Source organism: Xiphophorus couchianus, chromosome 3, assembly GCF_001444195.1.
Source record: "Xiphophorus couchianus chromosome 3, X_couchianus-1.0, whole genome shotgun sequence".
NCBI classification, from domain to species: Eukaryota; Metazoa; Chordata; class Actinopteri; order Cyprinodontiformes; family Poeciliidae; genus Xiphophorus; species Xiphophorus couchianus.
In genome coordinates, this window is record NC_040230.1 from 14,224,605 (window position 1) to 14,247,082 (window position 22,478).

A 22,478-nucleotide genomic window follows, 5' to 3' on the forward strand; every position below is an offset into this window, starting at 1 on the left:
CTTTTCAGAGTTTTGAGCTTCTCCTTCTCTAACTTCCTGCAGCAGACACCTGTGCTACAGTGGAAGTGATAGCTTGTAACTTTGCAGGAGGAACAGTGTTACAGTTGATACCTTGTTGTCACCTCTGCTTATGCTAATTTGTGTTCTTTGCTTTCACCCTTTAGCCTGAGTGAAGAACGCACTCTCCCAGTTTATTAGGTAGGTTGCTTTTTTTTAAAGGATTAATTTGTTCTGAAGTGAAACTGAAACTCTTTTAGCTATCTAAGCCTCATCAAAAACAACCATTTAAAAAATACTTAAATATCCAAGAATGACAAGATCAAACAACTAAACACTTTTCTGCAACAAATAGAGCAACTCTGACTGCAGTTTGCAATTTTAAACAATGTTGATCAATCAGAGAAATTGTTTTTATTAAGATTTAAAACAAAGAAAAAGACAAATAAACAAAAGAGTCAACTGCTTTCTGGAGGTTGTTGCATTTGGAATGGAGGCGTCAAGTGTAAAGACAATAAAAAAAAAAAAGTGGCTTATGCATAACAAGCTTAATGTTTTTGAGTGGAAACCTTGAGCCTTAAAAAAAAATTGTGGGCAGGATTAAAAAGAAAACCTCCAAATCTGACTAGTTTTCACTGGTTCTGTGAGGAGGAATGGGTCAAAATTGCAATAAATTATTGTGAAAAACTATAGAAAGGACATCGGAAATGTTCCACCCAACTTTTACAGCTAGTGGGCAATTCTGACAAATACACCATGTACCAAATTATTATGCAAATAATATTTTCTCATATTTTATTAAATGGTCACTGCAAATGATGGTCAGTATAATTTTCAAGTAATGAACTATTACAGTATAAATGAAATTTTACTGGACAAAGCTCTTCATGAGAACAGGTTCTTTTCCAAAAATAAAAAACTTAAAATGCACTGTTCCAAATTATTATGCACAGCAGATTTTCTAAACATTTTATGGATTATAAAGAACTGCAAACGGTGATTCTTTGAATGTGCAGCATTAAGTCACATGTACTAAAATCAAAACCTATTTCAATCAAAAACATGTTAACAGACCAAGTTACATGTTAACATAGGACTCCTTCTTTGATATCACAGCACAATTCTTGCATCCATTGAACTTGTGGATAGTTTCTGCTTGAATTTCTTTGCAGGATGTCAGAAAACCTTCCCAGAGCGGCTGGTTTGATATGGACTGCATTCCACCCTCAGCAGCTTCAAATAACTGTTTGCTGCTTTGTAAGGGCATTTAGTGTTAATCTGATGAATTTGTCTAACAGAAACCTTCCTCATTATGTCTTTATCTATACAAACCCATCTTTGTTCTGAATCAGCCACAAATCTCTTCACAGTACGATAACGCTTCAGTTTTTGTTGAATATCTAATGTTTTCATACTTTGTCATACAGTACTACACCATCTGATGATTTTCCTCAACAGAGAGATTCTCTTTCCCATATTGCTTGAAACCTGTGGCCTGCTTAATAATGTGGAACATCCTTCTTAAGTAGATTTCCTTTAATTGAGCTCACCAGACAAACTAATCAACCCAGCTCTCTGTAATTAATGATAGTGATTCAAAGAGCTCTGACACACAATACCATCTATAAATTTAATAGCACAACAAAAAATTTTTATCTTTATGACACTTAAACCCAATTTGCATAATAATTTGGAACACGGTGTACTGAAGAAATGTATTTAAAATTTCTCAAATTGAAACATCTCAGCTGAAACATTCCAATGCAAAAAACAGCTTTTAAAATACCTATCCTTTTCCAAACTCACGACAATATGCAATATGCGTTCATTGTTTTATGTTTTGTCCTTTCTTATTTGTTTGTGGTGAAAAAACTGAATGTTTAGTTTGAAAATCTAAATGGTTCTGAGCTTGTGAATGGGAATACAGCCGAACACAAGTTGATACTAAATCTGTTTTATTCTTACATCCAGATGTACACCAGCAGCAACTTCTCCTCATCATCACCACGCACATTACCACCATCCTTAGTGCCACACTCAACATGTTCATTTGGCAGCATCATTTGCTACTTTTTCTTTTCAAAAGCTAAAACTGCGATAAATAAAAATAAAACATTTGGTCCTTAAATATATATACATATATAGTCTAGGCAACATGGTATCAAGGGTCAAGATTGAAATGTCTTGTTGCTACCCACGGAAAACATCAAACATCACTGAAACAGTGTCACACGGCGACATAAGGAGGACGCCGCCAACTGAAGACGAGGCTGACGGCAGCGGCGAGCAAAGTGTTGGGCAAACCGAGAGAAAGAGGGAGAGGGAGTTTGCGAGCGTCAAAGGAACTGCTAGCAACCAGAGCTGTAAAATCAGATGAAAGGCAGCTAGACAGACAGAAGATGAAAGACAAAGGGGCCGACAGTGAGGAAGCGCACACTACAGGAAGCCGGGTGGAACAAAATCATGTGAGCCACGGTGCACAGCAGAGCAGCGTTGCATCGCACACATAGAAAAGCACAGTTTCACAGAAGCTGTCAGCGTGAACATGTAGGTTTTTAGGATTTCGTATTGTTCAAAAACTAAACATCACACACACCAGGGACAACAAAACTACCAGTGTACTGCTCCTAATTATTCAAATTCATATGAGCATCAAGTTTACAGTGAGTTTCAATATAATTATTTTTTATTCTAATGAGAAAATATTACATTTTGGTGAAGAATGGGAAGCAAGAGGGAGTTGGAGCTGGAAACCAGGAATGTCTGCTGCTCTATCACAGTGACCTTTCACCCCAACAGCAATAAAATGATCATTTTCTCACATTTACAGTCCCTGCAAAGGTGATTTCTTGTTATCAATGAGTGTAACTGTTAATAAATATTGCTGTAAATAACGTTGCTGTGTAGGCATGGGCTGGTTTGAGCTTTTAATGAAAAATTTTGTAAAAACAACACTTTTAAAAAAATTTAATATGGCCCCAATGATCCAATTGCTTTCATTTAAATAAATATAATAAAATAAAAATAATAATAATAACTAAACAATACAAGATATTGATTCATAACACAGCTTTTTATAACATTTACTTGGCAGTATATTTATTTTGAGACACTAAAGTAAAATTATATAATAAAAACAGTTTAATTTATTGTTAGTTGTTAAGTAAATGTCATTGTTCTTCATTTATTTATTTTTCTCTGTAGAGAAACATATAGTTTAGCCCAAGTTCATTCTCCACTTTTTACTATTTAGGTTTACGGTTATTTTCCTTCAAACAAGAAGTTAATTTTTGATAGGGAACATGACAAAAGATTAAAAGGATATAATTATTGAAAAAGACAATATTTCTGTTTTTATTTTCATTTTATCAAAAAAGACATATTGAAAGTTATTCAAACCTTTGTCAATAACGAATGGAAAAACCTGTATAGGTATTGCAGCCATCAAATATTTCTTGTAACTGCTGACCAACTTTCTACACATTTCCACTGGTATTTTCCCATGAAGAACTGATTTTCTAAGTCAACCACATCCTAGAGTAAATTCAACATGTATGAACTGTTCATGTGAGATCATGGGCTACCTGGTGGCAAGTTTGACTCAAGTCTGCACATCCATGGCTCTGGTATTTAGCACTGGTTGAAGCACAAAAAGTCAAAGAAATATTCTTTCTCCTCTTACATGTTAGCAGGCAGTTGGTGCCTTAGTTCCTCCGAGTCTGTTCTGGTGCCTGCCAGCTGAGGGTCTTTCTTCCCCCCTTTTGGCGAGGTGGAGTTGGCAGAGGAGGGTGTGTGTGCTGTCTGGTTGGCTGCAGTGGTGGAAGCTTGTTGATGAGAGGCTGTGGTGGTGGAGGAACTGGGAGAAATGGAGGAAGGGTTTGAGGAACTTTGGCTGGGACATGAAGTTGCAGAGGATGATGTTGTTGAAGGGCTTTGTTTGGTAGAAAGGCTGGAGCCAGAAGTAGGACTATGAGAAAGGACAGGGGAGGTTTGTTTCACAGGATGAACTGAGAAAGTGACTTTTGTTGGAGAGTTTGTGCTAAGAGGTGTTGAGGTTGGGGCTGACAACTGAATGGGGTTAAGAGGGGAAGTCTGCTTTGGGGTCTTGCTTGAGGCAGAAACCCTGGGTGAGCCAGAGACGGAGGGCTGGAGGCAAGATGTGGGGCTCTGGGATTTACTAAAGGAGGGCCCAGAAGGAGACGGGGATGATGTAGGAGTAAGTGTCTGAGTAGGAGTAGAAGGTCGGGTGCGGGTTGTCTGAGTTGGAGTGGGAATTGGTGACACAGTCGGGGTCAAGGTAGGGCTGTGGCCAGACAGCGGAGAGGCAGAAGGAGGTGTGTTGGATGCTTTGGCTCTGGGGCTCTGGGGATGTGGTGGAGAAGAGGAGAGCACAGAGGATGGGGGAGATGAAGATGTAAGTGATGATCTGGGTCCGTAAGGTTGAGCCAGAGGAACTGGGGTAGAAACAGCTGAGGGAGGAGGTGTGGAGGATGGAGAGGGAGAGGAAGAGCGGGGAGAAGGTGTAGGAACTGGTTTGGGACGGGGTGTGGACAACGGACTTGCTGAGGGTGGGGAGGAGCAGCAGGACAGTGTCGAAGGAATCGGCTTTGGTCGAGGTGTTTGGGTAAGAATAGTTGTCGGGGAAGAAGGAGTAGGTGACGGGGTGACAGAGGAGAGGGAGGTCTGCTTTGGAGGGGAAGAAGATGGCAAGAAAGGTGTAGAGGGGATGTGTGCAGCTGTGGGCACAGAGGCTGTGTTTGCAGGGATTGGCATAGCCAGCTGAATAGGACCTGTGGCCTGTACTTGTGCATTCAATGGTATGTTTGTCACCAGCTGTAGTGTAGGGTTATTGGTCAACATGCCTGCACTGCCACCTCTTGCCAACTGTCCTGCCAGGAAAGGAGCCGCCAACAAATTCCCACCAGAGGCCTTCCGATGGAGAGGAGGATGAGGCTGCACAGCGGCCCAGGAGCGGTGAGGAAGAGTGGGCTGCGAGGCTGACAGGAGCCTGGCCTCTTGGGTTAGCCTCCCCAGTGCTGGCAGACCCTGACAACTGTTCACCCCATGACGTAGAAGAGCCTCTTTGGCACCCTGCTGACAGCTGATTCCATCTGATGAGCCACTGGAGGATGCGGGTGGGTTGGTGGGTGGTACCTTGTGTAGTGGTGAGCCTGGCCCTCCTGCTGGTGGTGTTACAAGTGCTCCAGCTGTCATTGAGGGGTGATCAGCCTGAAAACGGGGACCATAGATAACAGTCCGCCCTTGCTGGACAGAAGTTGGTCCAGAAGAAGCTGAAGTGGGTGGTGTTTTAGCAATTGGAGGTGATGTTACCCCACCTGGAGGGCCCATAGTGGAGGGTGACAGTGGAAATCCTCTTGGGGACAAACCACTCATTCCTCCCATTGCCATCATCCCAATAAGAGAGCTCACTGAAGGGCGAAGGGGCTGCAGCACAGGAGCGCGGGGAGGAGAAAGAGGAAAAGTGGATGAGGGTGAAGGAGAAATCATAGGAGACGGCAAGAAGAAACCGGCTCCGAGAGCGTGCTGCTGCAGCTGCTGGAGCTGCTGCTGTTGCTGCTGGTGCATAAGAGTGATGGCTACATTACTCGTCGCAGCAGCCGTCTGCAGGGGAGCATGGACAAGTGGTGCCCAGATGACAGGGCGGGGACGAGGGGACACCGTGCCACTTCCTCCAATTATCCCGCTCCTTCCTGCGGCAGCGGCTGCGATGGTGTCCTGCATCGCTGGCATGCTGTCATGCTTGACAATCTGCTGCACCAGCATGCTGTCGCAGGAGCCCAGACCACTCGCTGCAAGGCCAGCACCAGGACCGCCTCCGCCGCGGCCTCCACCACGACCCATACTCCCACCGAGAGAACCACCCTGGGATGACTTTCGCAGGAGAATAGAGTTCTTCCTACCTGTAGAGGAGTAAAAGCACAAAAAATGACTTTAACCCATTAATGACAGGGACACAAACTTTTTCCAGCATTTCTTTTGCCTCTGGAGGCTCTGAAGGCTTTTGTGCTCTATATAATTGCTATTCCTCACAGGTGAAAAAGGTGCTATTGAAATTAACCAGGGTATGGACTACTCTAATAGAGAGAGCCAAGGTGAACAAGCTAAATTGCTTTTGTCTTTAGTGATCCTTCCTTTTAAGCCATATGATGTCAATCATGAAAGAGCCTGGTAAATTCAGGAACACAGATTGATAATTGCATTATGCAGAAGAGTTGTGTCTAACTGAGAAATAGCAGCTGCAGAATACAGAGTTAGAAAAATCCAGAAATTACCAATGCGGTCCAAACGGTCAACAGCAACCGTTTCAAAGGCTCGCCGCATCATTGGGTGCTCCTCCAGAACCTCGTTAAAGCTGTCCACACTGAGAGAGTACAAACGGCAGTATGTGTCTGCGCGCACGCTGGCTGTTCTTCGTCCACGAGTTAGCAAGCAGATCTCTGAAGAAGAAAGGAATGTAAGTGAATTCAGTTAAAACAAGTATTTTATTTTGAACAAAAACTAAGTCCTCACCCCCAAAGTAGGACCCATCACTCAGTTTGGTCTCCTTGTTGCCTCTGGTCAGTACGCCGACCCGTCCATGCTGAATGAAGTACATCTTACGACCAACGGTTCCTTCACGAATGATGAAGTCAGCTGGCTGAAACACCTCAAATCGGAGCTTGGTCAACACTGCGGTCACAAAGTTGGGATCAGCGTTGGCAAACAGCGGCATGTTTGCCACCAGGCTCCTGCAGTTAAAGCTGACAATCTCCTAAATGAAAATAAGAAGAGATTGAAAGTCAACACGATGCGCTGGAGGCAGGGACAAACAAAGTGGGCGTTCATGAATTCATCACCTCCTTCAGTGGCTCACTGAGCTCTCCCAGAATGTTCTCCTCATCGAACATTTTACCCTGGAAGCGATGCTCGTAATACTCGTGGATCTTTTGCCGCAGATCGGCAGGAAGCTTGTGGAAGGACATGTACTGCTCCACCTGCTTGTACTGCAGTTACAAAAGAAACACATTCACTTTGAGAGGTATTTTTCACTTTGTTTTTCTTTCACAGGAAGCAACTGCTTATTATAGAGTGAAATTAGCTGCTTTATTGAGCTCCACAAAACTAAACAACTAATCATAAAATCACTGACAAACCACCACACCTTGAGATTGTGAGTTCACTGGTTTAGTTGGAGTTCAGAGGGGAAACCATAATGATGTAGATTAATCTGTAGGGTCTAATAAGTGGAGGCTAAAAAGAATAAATTCACAGTAAGTCTTTGTTTCTGTAAGCGGATGAGGCCAAACTGGGACTCTCAAACCAAAGCAGGAGGCTATACAGGAAAGGGTAAATGTACTGAACTTATTTGCAGTTGTTCAACCAAACTGGAAAGCAATTGAGATGAAACTGACTAAATTTGGAAATAACAAACCAAATCACATTTGATAAATTTTTGCATCAGTTTCTATGAGCAAAGTACAAACAAACTGTAACTGCATTGAGTTGAATAAATCCAAAAAAGGTTATTATAAAGATGGAGAAAAAATGAGTTGAGAGGAGTTAGGCTACTGGATAATATTCCTTATCTTGTATTTTGGCCTGTTAAAAATTACTTTTAGGTGCGTTCGGTTATAGAGAAATTATATCAACGATTTGAGACCAAAGCACCAAACTGAAGACTTTATTATCTAGTTTTTGGTGGAAAGAGAGAAAAAAAGAGATAAACAATAAATCATCCCAGTGGAAATTATTGAGATTGTTTTAATTTATCATGCGATTAACTGATTTATTGATTATTATGACAGGCCTATTTGACATTTAAACTTGAGCCTTTTGCTAAAACTTTCATTAACTAAGTGGAGGAATTAATTTGTAAGCCAATAGCAACAATTTTAAACATTAGTGCTGCTGCACATGAGATGAAAAGATGCAAAAAGCAAGCATAGAAAAAGTCAAATGCTTTGACTTTTTCTGTTAAGCAACATACGATTTGCCAGATTCAAAAAGCATATCTGAATTTACGATGCAATAATAAAGCTTCACTTACATTTCAATCAAGCAAATGAAAGCCACCACTGTTACCTCTCTGTTATGAGATGCTGATCAGTGTAAATCTGTGACGTTTGGCCATATATCTTCCCAAATAATACATAACCAACTGTGGAAATTAGATGTAAGTAAGTAAATTCTGAATTTACTTAGTTTCCATTCACAATTTTTAGAATAATAAACATAAAAAACTATAAATTCTCATAAATTATGGGCTTCAAATATTCCCAGAGGCATAATAAACTACATAAACATTCAGCATTTTAAAAAATTGTTAATGATTAAAGAGAAGTGCTAAAAATGAATTGTATAATAAGATTTTACACTCAATCTTTTGTCAGTGAGCATTTTTCTTACAGACAGGAAACAGCGCAGCAGCCACTAAAATAAGGTTTAAACAATGTAAATTCTGAAAAAAGTAGACTTATATTCAAATTTAAATATTTCAATTGCTTCCTGAAATAAAAATGAGCAAAATACAACATTCTCTTTGTCATAATTAGAGTTAAGCAAATTATGCCACACATGATGGCCTAAAAATGTAATTCAGGGTCAGTTGTAGAGAAGCAGATAGAGCAGATCGTGCCAAATACATTTCATAAATATTTAAACGGGTGTGTAGCAGCAGATGGATGACAGTCATGTTTCACCTTCTCCTGATACTGTCGCCGAGACGAGTCCAGCGACTGTATGAGGGCGGTGGCGTGGCCGATAAACATGGCGTAGCAGGTGGCGCCGACGATCATACTGAGCATGGTGAGCCACACATCAGTCATCCCCTCGGGAGCCTGGGCGCCATACCCGATACACAACATGTGGCTCATGGCTTTGAACAGAGCGTAGGAGTACTGCACACCCCATGTGTCGTTCTGAGAGAAAGGACGGGACACAAACGCAATAAGTTTATTAGTTTAAGGCCGGGGTGTCAAACTCATTTTCGTTTTGGGCCAAATCCAGATCCTGAATGCTCTTAAAGGGCAGATTTTGCCAGAATGTATTGATAAAACCTGTTCACAAACTGTTAAAATATCAATGAATCCTTAAAATTTAATATTATTGAACATCTTTTCAGTCCCTCCAGGATTTTGTGATTCTTTTGCAATAAAAATCAAAGTGTTTGTGGTACTAATTTGGAAATATCTGCGATATTTGTTACGGTACATGAAACTTTTTATTACTCGTATAGATCATGGACTATAATCTGACACCAGTTAAGGCTGAGGCAGCTGTTTAGTACAAGTAAGAAAGTCTTTGACAATTTTTGAAAAAATCTACAATAAACTCACAATTCTTAGCGCAAGTTGTTGATTTTGTGTGAATTTTCACAATAATTCTCAAGAAATTGTAGGGACTGATTGATATAATTTGGCAGTAAACAGATAAAATTTAGTCTAGAATCTAGAGGGCCACAAAAAAAGCCATTCGGCTAGGCTGACAGGTTTGGCAAAGAGATGATAATCAGAGCAGCAGCCAAGAGACTCATAGCAGCTCTGGAGAAGCTCCAGAGATTCACAACCCTGATAGGATAATCTGTTGACTGGATAATTATTAGTGCATTCCACAAATCTGGGCTCGTGGGCCGGATTTGGCCCACGAGCCTCGAGTTTGACACCTGTGTTTTAAGGAATTGGTGCCAAGAAACATTCTCAATTTTGTCAAACTACAGATGGATCTTTTCTCTTTTCACCTCAGAAAGCCTGGATGAGATCATAACATCAAAAGGCAAACAAAGTACCAATCCCTTCTCAGATTACTAAAGATTGGAAATGAACAAGAAAAGGAAAGGAGGGAAGAGTTGTTTCTACGTGTATGTGTGCACCTCCTGTTTGAGTCCAATTATAAAGTGACATTAATGGTTCAGAGGAAATGGGAACTTTCTCTGGAGAGAATCCAAACATCAGCCTGCTTAGCAACCTTTACTCATGGCAACCGCTGAGACGTGAGTCAGCTGTTCATACAATTACAAATCGACTGCAGCAAGCCTGTGGGTTTCTGTTGTTTGCATGCACCGTCACATCTACATGATGTCTGCTGAGATTTTTAATTAAACAGATCTTCGTTTTTTTGTTTTTTTTCTACCTAATGATTATAGTCAATCTTATTCCAGCAGGATGCGCTGCTGCGTGTTCCAATTAACGAAGATAAAGAGAAAACTGTATCATATCTGATAAACAGCTTCACTGTGCACACATCAGCTCCTCTGCCTTTATCTGAAACAAATTTTGTTCACAAACATGCTCAGACAAAGTGCAAATGGAAATGCATTCAAACTGAACTTTTAAACAATTTGCCACATTACAGCTGGAAAAACTTAATTTCTTTTATTGGGATTATATCTGCTAGAGCAACACAAAGTAGAGCGAAAAAGTGAAGTGGAAATTAAGGGACACGTGGCTCTCCACATTTTGACAAATAAAAATCTGAAAGTGCGACATCTGATGTCTCCGAATAAATCTACTGCAACTCCTTGTCTGAGAGTTAGAATAAATATTTAAACTTAGTATATATTTAGCAAAGAGTTTTGTTAGAGAACATTAGTGAACCAACAGCGTCATGGAGAACAACACAAGTCAGAGAGAAAAATGTAATAATATTTATGCCAGGTTGAAGTAATTAAACAGTGTCCTCGTGTTTTTTAACATCTCACAGACTTCAGTTCAGGGCACAGCTGCAAACTTTCCGAGACATGGTCATTCGGCTAGGCTGACAGGTTTGGCAAAGAGATGATAATCAGAGCAGCAGCCAAGAGACTCATAGCAGCTCTGGAGAAGCTCCAGAGATTCACAACCCTGATAGGATAATCTGTTGACTGGATAATTATTAGTGCATTCCACAAATCTGGATTATAGGGAAGAGTGGCAAGAAATAAACCATTATTTAAAAAAAAAGAAAACATAATGTGTCATGTTTGTAGCTTGGGATTCAGCCACAAACGGAAAGAGGAGAAATAAGGCAAGATGGCAAAAGAAGTTTACCATTTGTTCCAGACCTAAAACTATATACACCGTAAAAAAATATCTATTACTGGAACTTGAAATTAAATAAATCTTCATTTTTTAAAATAAAACGTCAGAGAAAAGAAGAAAACAAAAAAGCCCATAATTATAATAGACATAAAAACAAAACTTTCAAATCCAGTTTAAAAATAGTAGGACGAAACCAAAGCTTAGTAAATCCAAATATTTCTGACGTTATAAATATTTACACATCTTTTTCTCCATGTCACAAGTTCCAGTCTTTCAAAATGATAGCTTTATAATAAATGTATTATTATGCAATCTATGCCATGTTTATATCCATACAGCTCCAATTCTTCTTTAGCAGAACAACCCTGAACATGCCAAACCCTCCATGTATCATTTTTCTTTTAATTCACAAGCATCCATTGTGTCGTGTTATTCTGTCACCTAAAATACCACAAAAAGAAATCGTAGCTTCACTTCAGTGTTTTATTAAGTTCAACTTGGGCTTTCTATGCTGTTTATCATGAAATTAACGAGTTAAATCTAAAATAAATTGGACCTGGGTGGAGACTCACCACCATCAGGTTCTTGGAAACCCAGCAGTCAGAAGGGAAATCCTGCAGCATGGGGACCAGAAACTGGAGACAGCCGTCCCAGTGGCACAAAAGCAGCATCATACCAATCAGGTTTACAATCCTCACCATAGCACTAGCAAGGTCATAGGTCATGTGGAAGATCTGAGGGAAAAGTTAAGAAGAGGGTGAATTAACAGTTTGGACTTAATTTTGCACCTTTTTTTATGAAATTATTTCCAGGATTTAACCTGAGTTCACAAAAACACGCCGTAATTGTCAAAGAAAGCGTCCTCTTCGTCCATGGCGTCCGCCACTCACCTCCTCCCACTGGTGGATGTAGCGGATGAGCCTGGACAGACGCAGCAGACGGAGCAGGCTGAGGATTTTGGTGAAGCGGACTATCCGCAGCGCCCGGGCCGTCCTGTAGACCTCCGAGTCCAGACTGTCCACCATCAGGAAGATGTAGTCCACAGGGATGGACGACACGAAGTCCACGAGGAACCAGGTCTTCAGGTACTTCTGGCGGATTGCCCTGAGGTGGAGAAAGATGGAGAAGAGGCAGGCCTCATCTGGCTGGGCGGGTTTGTGGAAGTGAGTCCGGTGTTTGCTGGACTCAGTATTCATCAGGAGTACACTGGAACTTGAACAAAGTCCGGCTGAACCACCTTTCCCCTCATGCATACAAATGTGTCTGAACCGTTACCTCATCCTGGTAGCCAAGGAAACAGGCTGGATCTACTAATATTATACTTTATGAAAAAATAAAGAAAAAATATACTCCCATATGCTCAAACTGACCTTGGGTCAAGGAGGATCTCGGTGCTGTCTTCCTTCATGATGCCGGTCCTGAAGTTCAGAACCAGGTCAACCATGAAGAGAGTGTCAGAAACCACGTTGAAGATTATCCATGAAGGGGTGTTCTCGTCCCGAAAGAACGTGATGCCCACCGGCAGGATGATCAGGTTCCCCATCATCAGCAGTAACATCAGCAGGTCCCAATAAAATCTGAAAGCAGAAAACCACAAACCTCCATTTTTTCGAAAGCTCAAAGATGTATCATCAACACAGACGTAAAGATGAAGAAGACGAAAGCATTTTTCTGAAGGAGGTATGATTACTGATTGTTATCAACCAACAATTTGCAAGATGGTGAAAACGTCTTTAGTCATAACTGGTGTATTTATAAGTGGGAATTTTTATAATATTTGACACTTGCTGATCTGGGAATGATCTTTTTCTAGTTGAAGGTTAAAAATTTTAATAATTGTTAAGTGTTGTCGTTGTAACTACAGCAGAAACCAGATAAAAAGACAAAAAACCTTCTTTTCCTCACTGTCTGATATTAAATCAGGCTAACGTTTTTCCATTCGGTCTGGTTTACTGTAATGGGTTCTTCCTCTCTGAGTGGCCATTCAGCCCAGATTTCTCCTGATGGCTGTTCAATTTAGCTTCAGTTTAAATGTCATTAGACTGCAGGATAAATAAAAAATATTGCATTATTTTTGTATTTGAAAGATTACAGAAAGCCTGAAAAACTACCTATCATTGATAGTTTGAATTTATTATATATATTATGCTGTACTTCAGCATTTTTTGTACATTATAGTATTCTTTTTTGTTTATATATATACAGTATATATAGTAATACTTTTATCTTTGGCTGAATCTACATGCTTTGATTTGCTGTCAATTTGCTGCTGTTACATCTGAACTGGGACAATAAAAGGTATTTTAATCTATTATATCTATTAAATTCTCTGTTATTCCAACTTTAAAATGTTATTTTTTTTAAATGGTCAAAGTAAAACATACAGAAGGAAGGTGTCGATCAAACCTTCCCATATCTTGCATTAAATTACAGTCAAGATTAGGCATTTTTATATTCTAGAAACTAGAATATCAATTTCTAGTTTCTAGAATAGTTAGAATATTTGTTTTCAGAAGTAAAAAAAATTATATAAATAAAATAATTTAAAACAGATGTGTTGATAAAATTGGAGTGACATTGCACCCTGTCACACAAATCCCTGTGTGCGAAATCCAAACACAATAGTTCTACTCCATTAAATCTGTTTAACATGCACAACATATTTTCCAGCTGTGTCAAGTCACTCTGTTTCCACTGCTGCTTTTTGTAAGGATAATGTGCTCTGACAGCACAGTCAAACAGCAGTAAGATTTTGTCCGAACGGTGTCCACACTGAGTATTTCAGTCAATAGATTATTATAAGAATACAAAGCGACATTTGTATAGATTTGCTCTTTTGTAACCAACAGGAACACAGATATTTTTAGTAATACCTCTGCTTTTCCTACAACCACATGCCAAAAGGACTGATATAATAGACTGATATAATATTGTCCAGTATGAAAAAATACACAATACACAATCTTAAAAGATTCTAACACCTTTATCTACAGCTGTAATAATGATATCACAGCTGTATTGTACAATATTATAATGCCCTGATCTCATAAATTACATAAGCAATACATCAAAATTTCTCTTTATTAATAAAATAATCCACTTTTTATTTTACTTACATATACAGCTCTGGAAAAAATTAGGAGAACACTTAAACTTATCAGTTTCTCTGATTTTACTCTTTATAGGTATAAGCTTGAATGAAATGAACATTGTTCTTTTATTCTATGAACTACTGACAACATGTCTCCAAAATTACAAGCAATAATTTAGTATTTATTTGCTTAAAATGAGAAATGGTCAAAATAACAAAAATGATGCATTGCTTTCGGACCTCAAATAATGCAAAGAAAACCAGTTGATATTAATTTAGGAACAACAAAACTAATGTTTTAACTCAGGAAGAGCTCAGAAATCAATATTTGGTGGAATAACCAGGAGGTTTTCAATGGGGTTCAGTGCAGTGGACTCTTCATTTCTTCCAGAGCTGTATATGTTCTGAGATTTAATAAATTTAAAGTTGTTGGTAATATTCAACTGGGGCATTCAAAGAGAGAGATCTTTGATCATTTTTGTCTGGATTATCCAGAATCCTGCAGTAGATTTTTTCTTTCTTCAGCTCAGGCTGCAGTTTTTCTACAGGATTTTGGTTTGTGGACTGACACCAATTCTTTGTCCAACATGTAAACAGCATAAACAGGAAAACAGATGTGGTGATCATGAGCACCATCATTCCTTTCAGCATTTTTATTTGCACCACATCAAGAGCTATGAATCTAGAAGTGCAATCAAATATGGTGATTCCTTAAAAAGAGGCGGCATAAACAAAACAGAGACAAGAATACTAAGAACAGACTTGAAATAAAGAGGAGAAATATTCTCCTAACTGGCAAAACTCCTTTTAGTGAGACAGGATCTGAACCAAGACAACACACTCTAGTCATGATTTATTATGTAATATAGAATGGTGACAAGTTAGAGGTTAAAAAAGGTCATTAAAAACTCTCAAAATATCTATTTTTGTGCTGTGGTCTTGGATAACTAATCAAAAGTCCCTGGTACTACAGATGGATTTCTTCGAAACAACTGTTTCCTAAAGGGGTAGTCTTTCCCTGCTGAATAAATTTGTTCAATATAAAGCTTTAATTTTCTAAAAGAGACAGAGCTATTGCTCCTGTAATAAAAGGGGAGTCAATGAATGTAGAGTTTTATAGTGAGGAATAAGGAGGAGTCCCTGCACACACATTATAAATCGATCTTTTTATCTTTATGAACAAAAGAGATCCTTAACTGAATCGGGAAAAGGGGACAAAGAGAGAGGAATGAAATGAAAGAAAAATAACCTTGGGAGGTTTCATCAGTCTGCATTTCATGCTTGAGAACATTTCTGTGACGTATTTAAGCTCTCTGATATAAATTCAGCAAATAAATCACGTCATTTGGATGTCAAAAGTGATTAAAGTATGAAAGAAGAGTCGATCCAATCATCTGGAGACAGTCCTTGTCATTTCCCCGTCTCCCTTTCTTCTAATCCCTTCATCCATCACTTTTGACTTGCTTCTTCTCAAACACTGACTCGTTTCTCCCTGAAAAAAATGCACTGGAGCTCTGCACTCGATTGATATTGAGCCTTAATTCAGTCAAATAATGACCTCATGGCGCGAGGCTACCACCAATACTGGTGAAGATTATGTTTGCGTGAGTCATTTTTCTGCTTCCGCTCACACTCCCCATTCGAAGTTTGTCATTTATACTGACAGATGCATCGCTTCATATAATCACTGCCGATAAACACAGGGATTATTCACAGCATCGCAAACAAGGCTTCTGCAGCAAAGATGGAGCGCTATTCCTGACCTCAAGCTCACACCTCGTTAACTTTGATTAGAGCTCAATAAATCTGTGAATCACGTACTGGTTGTTCATGTCGGTGCTATTTATAGACAAATAACATCCTGCATGTTTCCAGGAATATAGCTTGGTCAAAATATGTCCTTTTACATTTTAAGCCAAACGATAGGTTAGATAAAAAACACTGATGGACATTTTATGTTGCAGCTTTGCAGCAAATATTAAAGAGATTCAGCTGCACTACTTTAGTGATCAAGTTTTTTGTGTGTTTTTTTTACAAAATAAACAGTAAACATTACTGTTTTTATTTATTGCTTTTTTTGGAAATAAACAACAACAAAAAACCCAGAAACATTTTGATCAAAAATAGTGCATGCATGCTACATTATGTCTTGTGGTTTGTGTAAAGAAATGTAAAAAAATGACTGGGTGAATAATTGATGGACGTATGGATGGACAGCAAACTGAATAAATTAAATGTACATGCTTGGCTTATGTCTCCTTTCATTGTTGTTTTTCCAATAGAGAATCCAGAGGCGTTATTTATTAGCTCACATATAAAGAACAGCTTAATTTTAAATATTTTTAATACCTATGAATTAAGCATCTTGCAGCGTTTAACAGCTGCAAATCTAACACTTTTCTTTTCATTGGGGAAAATTCAATAACCCAGGATTTTATTACAAATCTCTGTTCAGTCAGAGTCTGGAAAAAGGATGTTTACTTTGCTTTCTGTAAAATCCCTGTTTCTTGTGTTGTATTGTTGCTTGGGAGCTGCCAGTCCTACTTTCATTAATTGGATTTATGTTTATTTTAAAACAACTTCTGAAGAATTGTTGCATTTAAATAAAGGTATGATCATACTATTCCTAGATAATCAATTAAAGATCCTTTGTACATATATATTTAGTAGCTTGGGTAATTTCTTCTGGTCTGCTTCAACTGTTTGCATCCTGTAAAAAAACATTTTCCAACTTAATTGAAATATAAACATGATAGGCAAATTATTTATACCTACCAATCTTTCACTGTAATTATTGATAAAAAAATGTTTTTAAAAGTTTTGGGGGTATCTGTTGAGTTCCCCTTAATACCAATGTTTTATTATTTCTCTCTTGTACTAAAACTAAAAACAAAAACCTTATAGATGATATTTCTGATCTCCACTGACCTCATTTTATGGATTGTGTCCTTGACTCAAGCAAACATACCTGCATGTCTCTGTACTCGTCGTGTTCGATTGAACTCCACAAAAATAGGAATTGCAAATGCAATCAAAGATGGTGTCTGCTGCCTCATCAGCATTCCCTCTCTGAATATGAACAGGTGCTGGACGACCACTGACCTGGATCTACCTGCCCAGCTCTTGTCAAACTGAACACTAATTTTTACTGTAATTGAGGCCAAGTGTCTCCTGAGGAACCTGTGATTGTCTCCATGCTTGCATCTGTCCACCATAATCCATCATCTGTATAAAAGCTGTGCACAAACGTAGATTAATTCTCATTCACTTGATATATTCTTATAAGTGAAGCAGGAGTAGCTTGTCTCTTAATGTGGTAAGAGGGGAGCAGCAGACTCAGTAATGATACCCCTACAAGCACACACATTCCTACACATATCCTGACAGACACGTTTGCACAAGGATGATTCAAATGAGGTTGTTTTAGCTGTAATTTACTTCCTCTTTTCTGCCACTTGGCCATGCATAATTCTTCAGGTGTCGCTCCAGACTACACGTACTTGCAAAGTTATATGAGTGAATTATGCATAATGCATGCCCAGTCTGCATAACTCACAGTAAGTATAAGTCAGAAATCCTACATTTTCCTCTTGCGACAACACTATCAGCCTCTCTACACCTCTCTGTCATTCTTCTGCTTGCTTCCTCATGAGCCTCGTAGATCATTTCACCTGCGACCACTCCCATCCCTCTCACAGCTCTAAGGGCGATCATCGCATCGACAGACAATACACAAAGAATTACACAGTCTGTGTGTGCCTAATGACTCAAAGTGGGCCAGGAGCCTTGGGGATCAAGTCATCCATTGTTGCTGCAGTGTGTCTGGAGATTAAGAAAGCTGTCGGTCCCTCCACCGTCCACCTGCACAGTTCTAGAGATTATAGTGAGAAATGCTCCTAAACGAGCCTGGATTAACTCCTCCAGTGAATATCTACCTTGTTGCCCACATGATAGAATAAAAAACAGATATGGGACACAAGTTGTTGCCTGATTTAGGAAAATGCATGCTAACAGAACCAATAAAACGAAGTCTCACTTGCATAAGACCAGGAATATGTCATGTAGCAACTGGTTGCTAAGCATCTCAGGAGCAGCAGTTATTCCATGATGCGTCTCCCCAAACACAACCAAAACCACGATCCTCACCAAAGGGGGCGCTCTCCCAGTAGTACTTACTACTGGGAATTCCCAAGTACAAATAGAAAGTACCATAAGCAGCACTGAGTTTCAAGAAAATGTATTTTTGGAAGTTGTCTATGTATTTAAACAGAATTAGGACTATTTTTGCACCGCTGAATCCAAAAATGACATCCATTTTTCTCAATCAGGTCAGGTTTTTATTCTAATTTGATTTAGAGAAAATTACATTTTGTGACATTATTGGTTCATTTCTGTTTATATTTCTCACCCAAAAAAGATTTTAGAAGATTTTTTTTTTTCTAACAGAGTGTACTAATTAAATATCACAAGCTACGATTTCTGTAAATCGAATACTAAACACTGATAGGGGTAAGTACATGTGAACTGAACATTATCTCTTTTCTGCCCCGATAGACTCTCTCCTCCTGCTCGTCACTCATTGATCCCAGATTGTCAGGAATCTGATCCAGATGAGAGAACAAGTCATGCATTTTGATGCTCATGTTGCTCAATAGTTCAGAAAGTTGACCTGATTGAGCAAAACCAATTTGATATTTGCATTCAGCACATCAAAATGACCATAAAACAGTTGAAAAACCCCAGACAGTTTTTAGCGGCTGCTGACCAGCAGTTAAAAATTGTAATAGACATTTAAGAATACCAGCATAAAGGAACAAATGAACGAACAAACAAAAACTAACTAAATTAAGAAGACTGTCTGACTTGGGTTCAGAGGACAGACATTTTCCCCTGGTTCCTCTTTTGTCAAGTTAAACCCATTCTCGTCAAAATCACCTTAACTTGTCGCTACGCTACAAATCAGACACAAGCTTAAGCATCGTTAACCATTTGTAACGTGCAGAAAGAGGCCATGTGGAGGGGGAGATGGGTAATCATGGGTGCCTATTTTCATAAACCTGTTGTAAAATAACTGTTTTATTTTTTTAATTCATTTCTGCTTTTTATTTTCATATTTATATATTTTTTTTAAAAAATAGCTTTTGGTGACACTAGGTCAGTGCCATCTCACCATTTTCACTTCGTAATGAAGGATTTCATATAAGTTCAAAAAAATTATGGACAACCCTGACCATCCTCTTCAAGAGACTGCCTTAGGCCAACAGTGTCTTTAGTCAGAGGCTTCTTCAAATTCCCTGTGATACAGACTGCTACAAGAGATCTTTACTGCTCACAGCCATCACTATCTACAACAACTCTTAAGAAATTGAATTATTCTGAGTTAAAACAACATTTAATTTCCCTCAAGGATCAATAAGTGTTTCTGAATTTAACTGAATAGAAAACCTATTTTACATCTAAGTAAAATTTGTTTTAACCCATTGTCTTCACCTTGTTTTTCAACCGTTTTGTCATTTTACTCCTCAAAGCTGCAAGAATCACTATTATTGACTAATTTGCTGATTTTATTATTCTTTAATACTCCACATCATCTCTCTATCCCTTTAGTCCTGCCCTCTTCCCTCATCATTTTCCTTCTTTTAAGCTCCAAAGTATTTCTGTGCTGTGTTTCTTCTTGAGTGTCTTTCATTGTCTTTCAAGTGTGCTTTTTAAAATGAATCACAATTCCACTTGTTTGAGCTGATTCTCCCTAAAAGAATCAGTCTTTGATGTGCTGCAGGTGCCATTTGCTACCAGTTGCTTGCTGATTGTTTTCTGTGTGGCTTAGTACCTGAAGTCACTGTAGGGGTGGATGATCCAGGCTCCTGCTGATTTTAGTCTCTCTTGCTCCATGGCAACAGCTTTGTGGGACCCGAACATACGAAGACTGAACTTGTTGACTCCAGGCTGAAGCATGGCACCAAACTGTCTTTGGATGAAGGTGCTCTGGTTGGAGTTGCTGTAGTCCTCTCCGTCCAGACCCATACCGAACCCTCCCAGCCCAGACTGGCATGCCATGTCGGGTGTCCCCGCCGCGGTGGTGTTGCAGGCTGTGGTGGTCGTCTCTGCACCAGTGGCCACCACCATGACCCCGGTTCCGGTGGAGGAGGTGGAGGCCAGGGCGGCACGGGATGCTGCGAAGCCCACAGAGCGTGGAGCAGGAGGAGGATGGGTAGAGCCAGAGGAGGAGGATGCTGCTGGAGGTGGCAGTGCAATGGGTAGGGTCCCCGGGGTGGTTGGGGTGCCTGCCGCCCGAAAGGGGAGGCTGTCCCTGGGGGAGGAGCTCATGATGGAGGGGCGGCGGCCTCGTCCACCCATGGAGGAGCTGTCTGCACTGAAGGAGCCCTTCTCTCCCTCCAGAGAGGCCTGGGACAGACGGTAGCCTGGGGAGGGCAGGCTGCCTTTACTGCGCCGCTTTGCTTCTCCATCAGTCCGCCTGGGCAGGGTGTCACCCCCAGAGCTGCCAGCGCTGCCAGGAGTGCCCACACCTCCCGCCACTCCATCCATCCCCACTCAGGGAGAATGGTGCTATAACCTGTAGGCTGTGATCACCTGTTCAGATTATCCTACATAGGTAAAGATGTCTCTGTCGCTTTTATTAAAACAAAAGATGATGGGGGGGAAAGTAACCTGAGTCTGTGTTCATTCTCCTGGAGCTGCTTCCTCGCACCCCCGCCCTCTCTCCGGTAATGTGGCCATCCTTACCTCCGTGCCCTTGGAAATGGCCCCACGCAAATGATTAAATTCTTTACTCTTCCCACTGTCGCGCCAGCAGCCTCATTTTCACCCTCACTTCAAGAGTCTCGTTTGTCCTCACAGATGTTTCTCCATCATTCCTCCTTCCTCGTCCTTGAAAGGTTGCTCTCCGCCCGCGGCCCTCCCTCTCCTCTCCAGAGCCGCCCTCAGTGCTCCAGCGCCGGTCATATTGGCACCGGCTTTCCGGTCTGCTGTAGATAAGAGCCCTGGTCGCTCATTGACCGTCGGCGTCGCCTATTTCTCCACACCACTCATCCAGTAATGCCTCTTTTCACCTCCAACACACATGTCATTACGTAAGGGATGTTTGGGTCGGAGCATCCATCCGAGGATGAATGACAAGGACACTCGCTCCTTCGGTCACAGCAGAGGAAGTGTTATTGCACATAAAGTATCGACCAAAACAGACGCTCACACTCCGACGCGCACCGATCCATCCTGACACGGCGTCCACAAACACGCACACACCCCAAAAATGAGGCACGGAGGGCGCACACAAGTCAAATCAACCCCCTAAAAATCTCAGCCCATGCTTTCTCGGAAAACACGACACGCAGTCATTGTCAGTACCTAGGAGAAATGATGACGGAAGGAACACCGGAAAAAAGAAAAAGAAAGAAAGTCCACCCGTGACTGAAGCGCTCACAGAAAGAGGAAGCAGAGACTGTTAACTTGGTTCGCGTTATTTCAGGCTTTCAGAAGCAGCTTCAGTTTCCATCCACACTTCACACGACTTTCAATGACATTCTGTCCAGAAAACAGGCGGCGTCCTCCTCCGAGAACAGATACGTGCCTCCAGCACGCAGAAAAGGGAAGCGGCTTTGTCCTCACAACTCCGCAGAATCAAGAGTATCCAGCACAATTATTTACAAAAAGAAGAAAAACAACAACAAAAAAACACTTGTTGAGCGTTTTAAGGTCTTTCGCGGAATTCACTCCTCTCGCTCCGACAGCCTGCACATCCACACAGGCGCGCTGAAATGAGAATTAAATAAATAAATCTGCATATAAAGGTCCGGATCTAATCGTCCTGTTACCATGGCACCCGCATCCCCATCATCCGCTAACCCCCCCGAAGGCCGAGTGCGCGGCTGGCGCAAGACGCACGCATGTCTCGCAGGTACTAGTCGCGCGTCATCAATTCTAGACAATGCAACGTGGGAGCGGCTGATGCAGAGAGCGATGATGAAACTTTAGAGTCGGAAAAAAGGAGCGTCTCCTTGAAGGTGAGGAGAGGTTAAAGCTCCTACAGGTGGAACCACACATCCACTGTCTGTCAGACATTAAATCACATTATACCCGTATTCTAAAATTATTTATAATTGCTAAATGCCAAAATAATGATAGCTTTTTTCTTTCTTTTTTTTCCCCTATCAGTAAGAACTTTTTTTCTTTGGCATATTTTCTGGTATGAGTCATTAAAGCTTTTACTTTTGCCAAGTTACTATTATCAATTTTTATTCTTGCATTTTTTTTTCTCATTTTGAAGTGCTTGAGTTTTGTTTTTACTCTTTTGTTTTGAGTTATTTTAATACTAATTTCGTACAGACTCGTTTTCCTGATTCCTGAGTTTCTCTCCT

General features: G+C 40.3%; 1 protein-coding gene across 1 annotated transcript; it reads right to left on the reverse strand.

The window, feature by feature from the left end:
• Positions 1-1,935: 1,935 nt before the first annotated feature.
• Positions 1,936-21,928, reverse strand: LOC114142277 (potassium/sodium hyperpolarization-activated cyclic nucleotide-gated channel 2). The gene is made up of 9 exons (XM_028013477.1): positions 19,934-21,928; positions 12,383-12,589; positions 11,903-12,116; positions 11,585-11,746; positions 8,697-8,915; positions 6,855-7,001; positions 6,529-6,769; positions 6,291-6,455; positions 1,936-5,918 (listed from the first exon to the last, which is right to left on the reverse strand). The coding sequence occupies exons 1-9, from the start codon at positions 20,647-20,649 to the stop codon at positions 3,676-3,678; spliced, it is 4,314 nt and encodes a 1,437-aa protein (XP_027869278.1). The 5' UTR covers positions 20,650-21,928; the 3' UTR covers positions 1,936-3,675.
• Between the last annotated feature and the right edge of the window lie 550 nt (positions 21,929-22,478).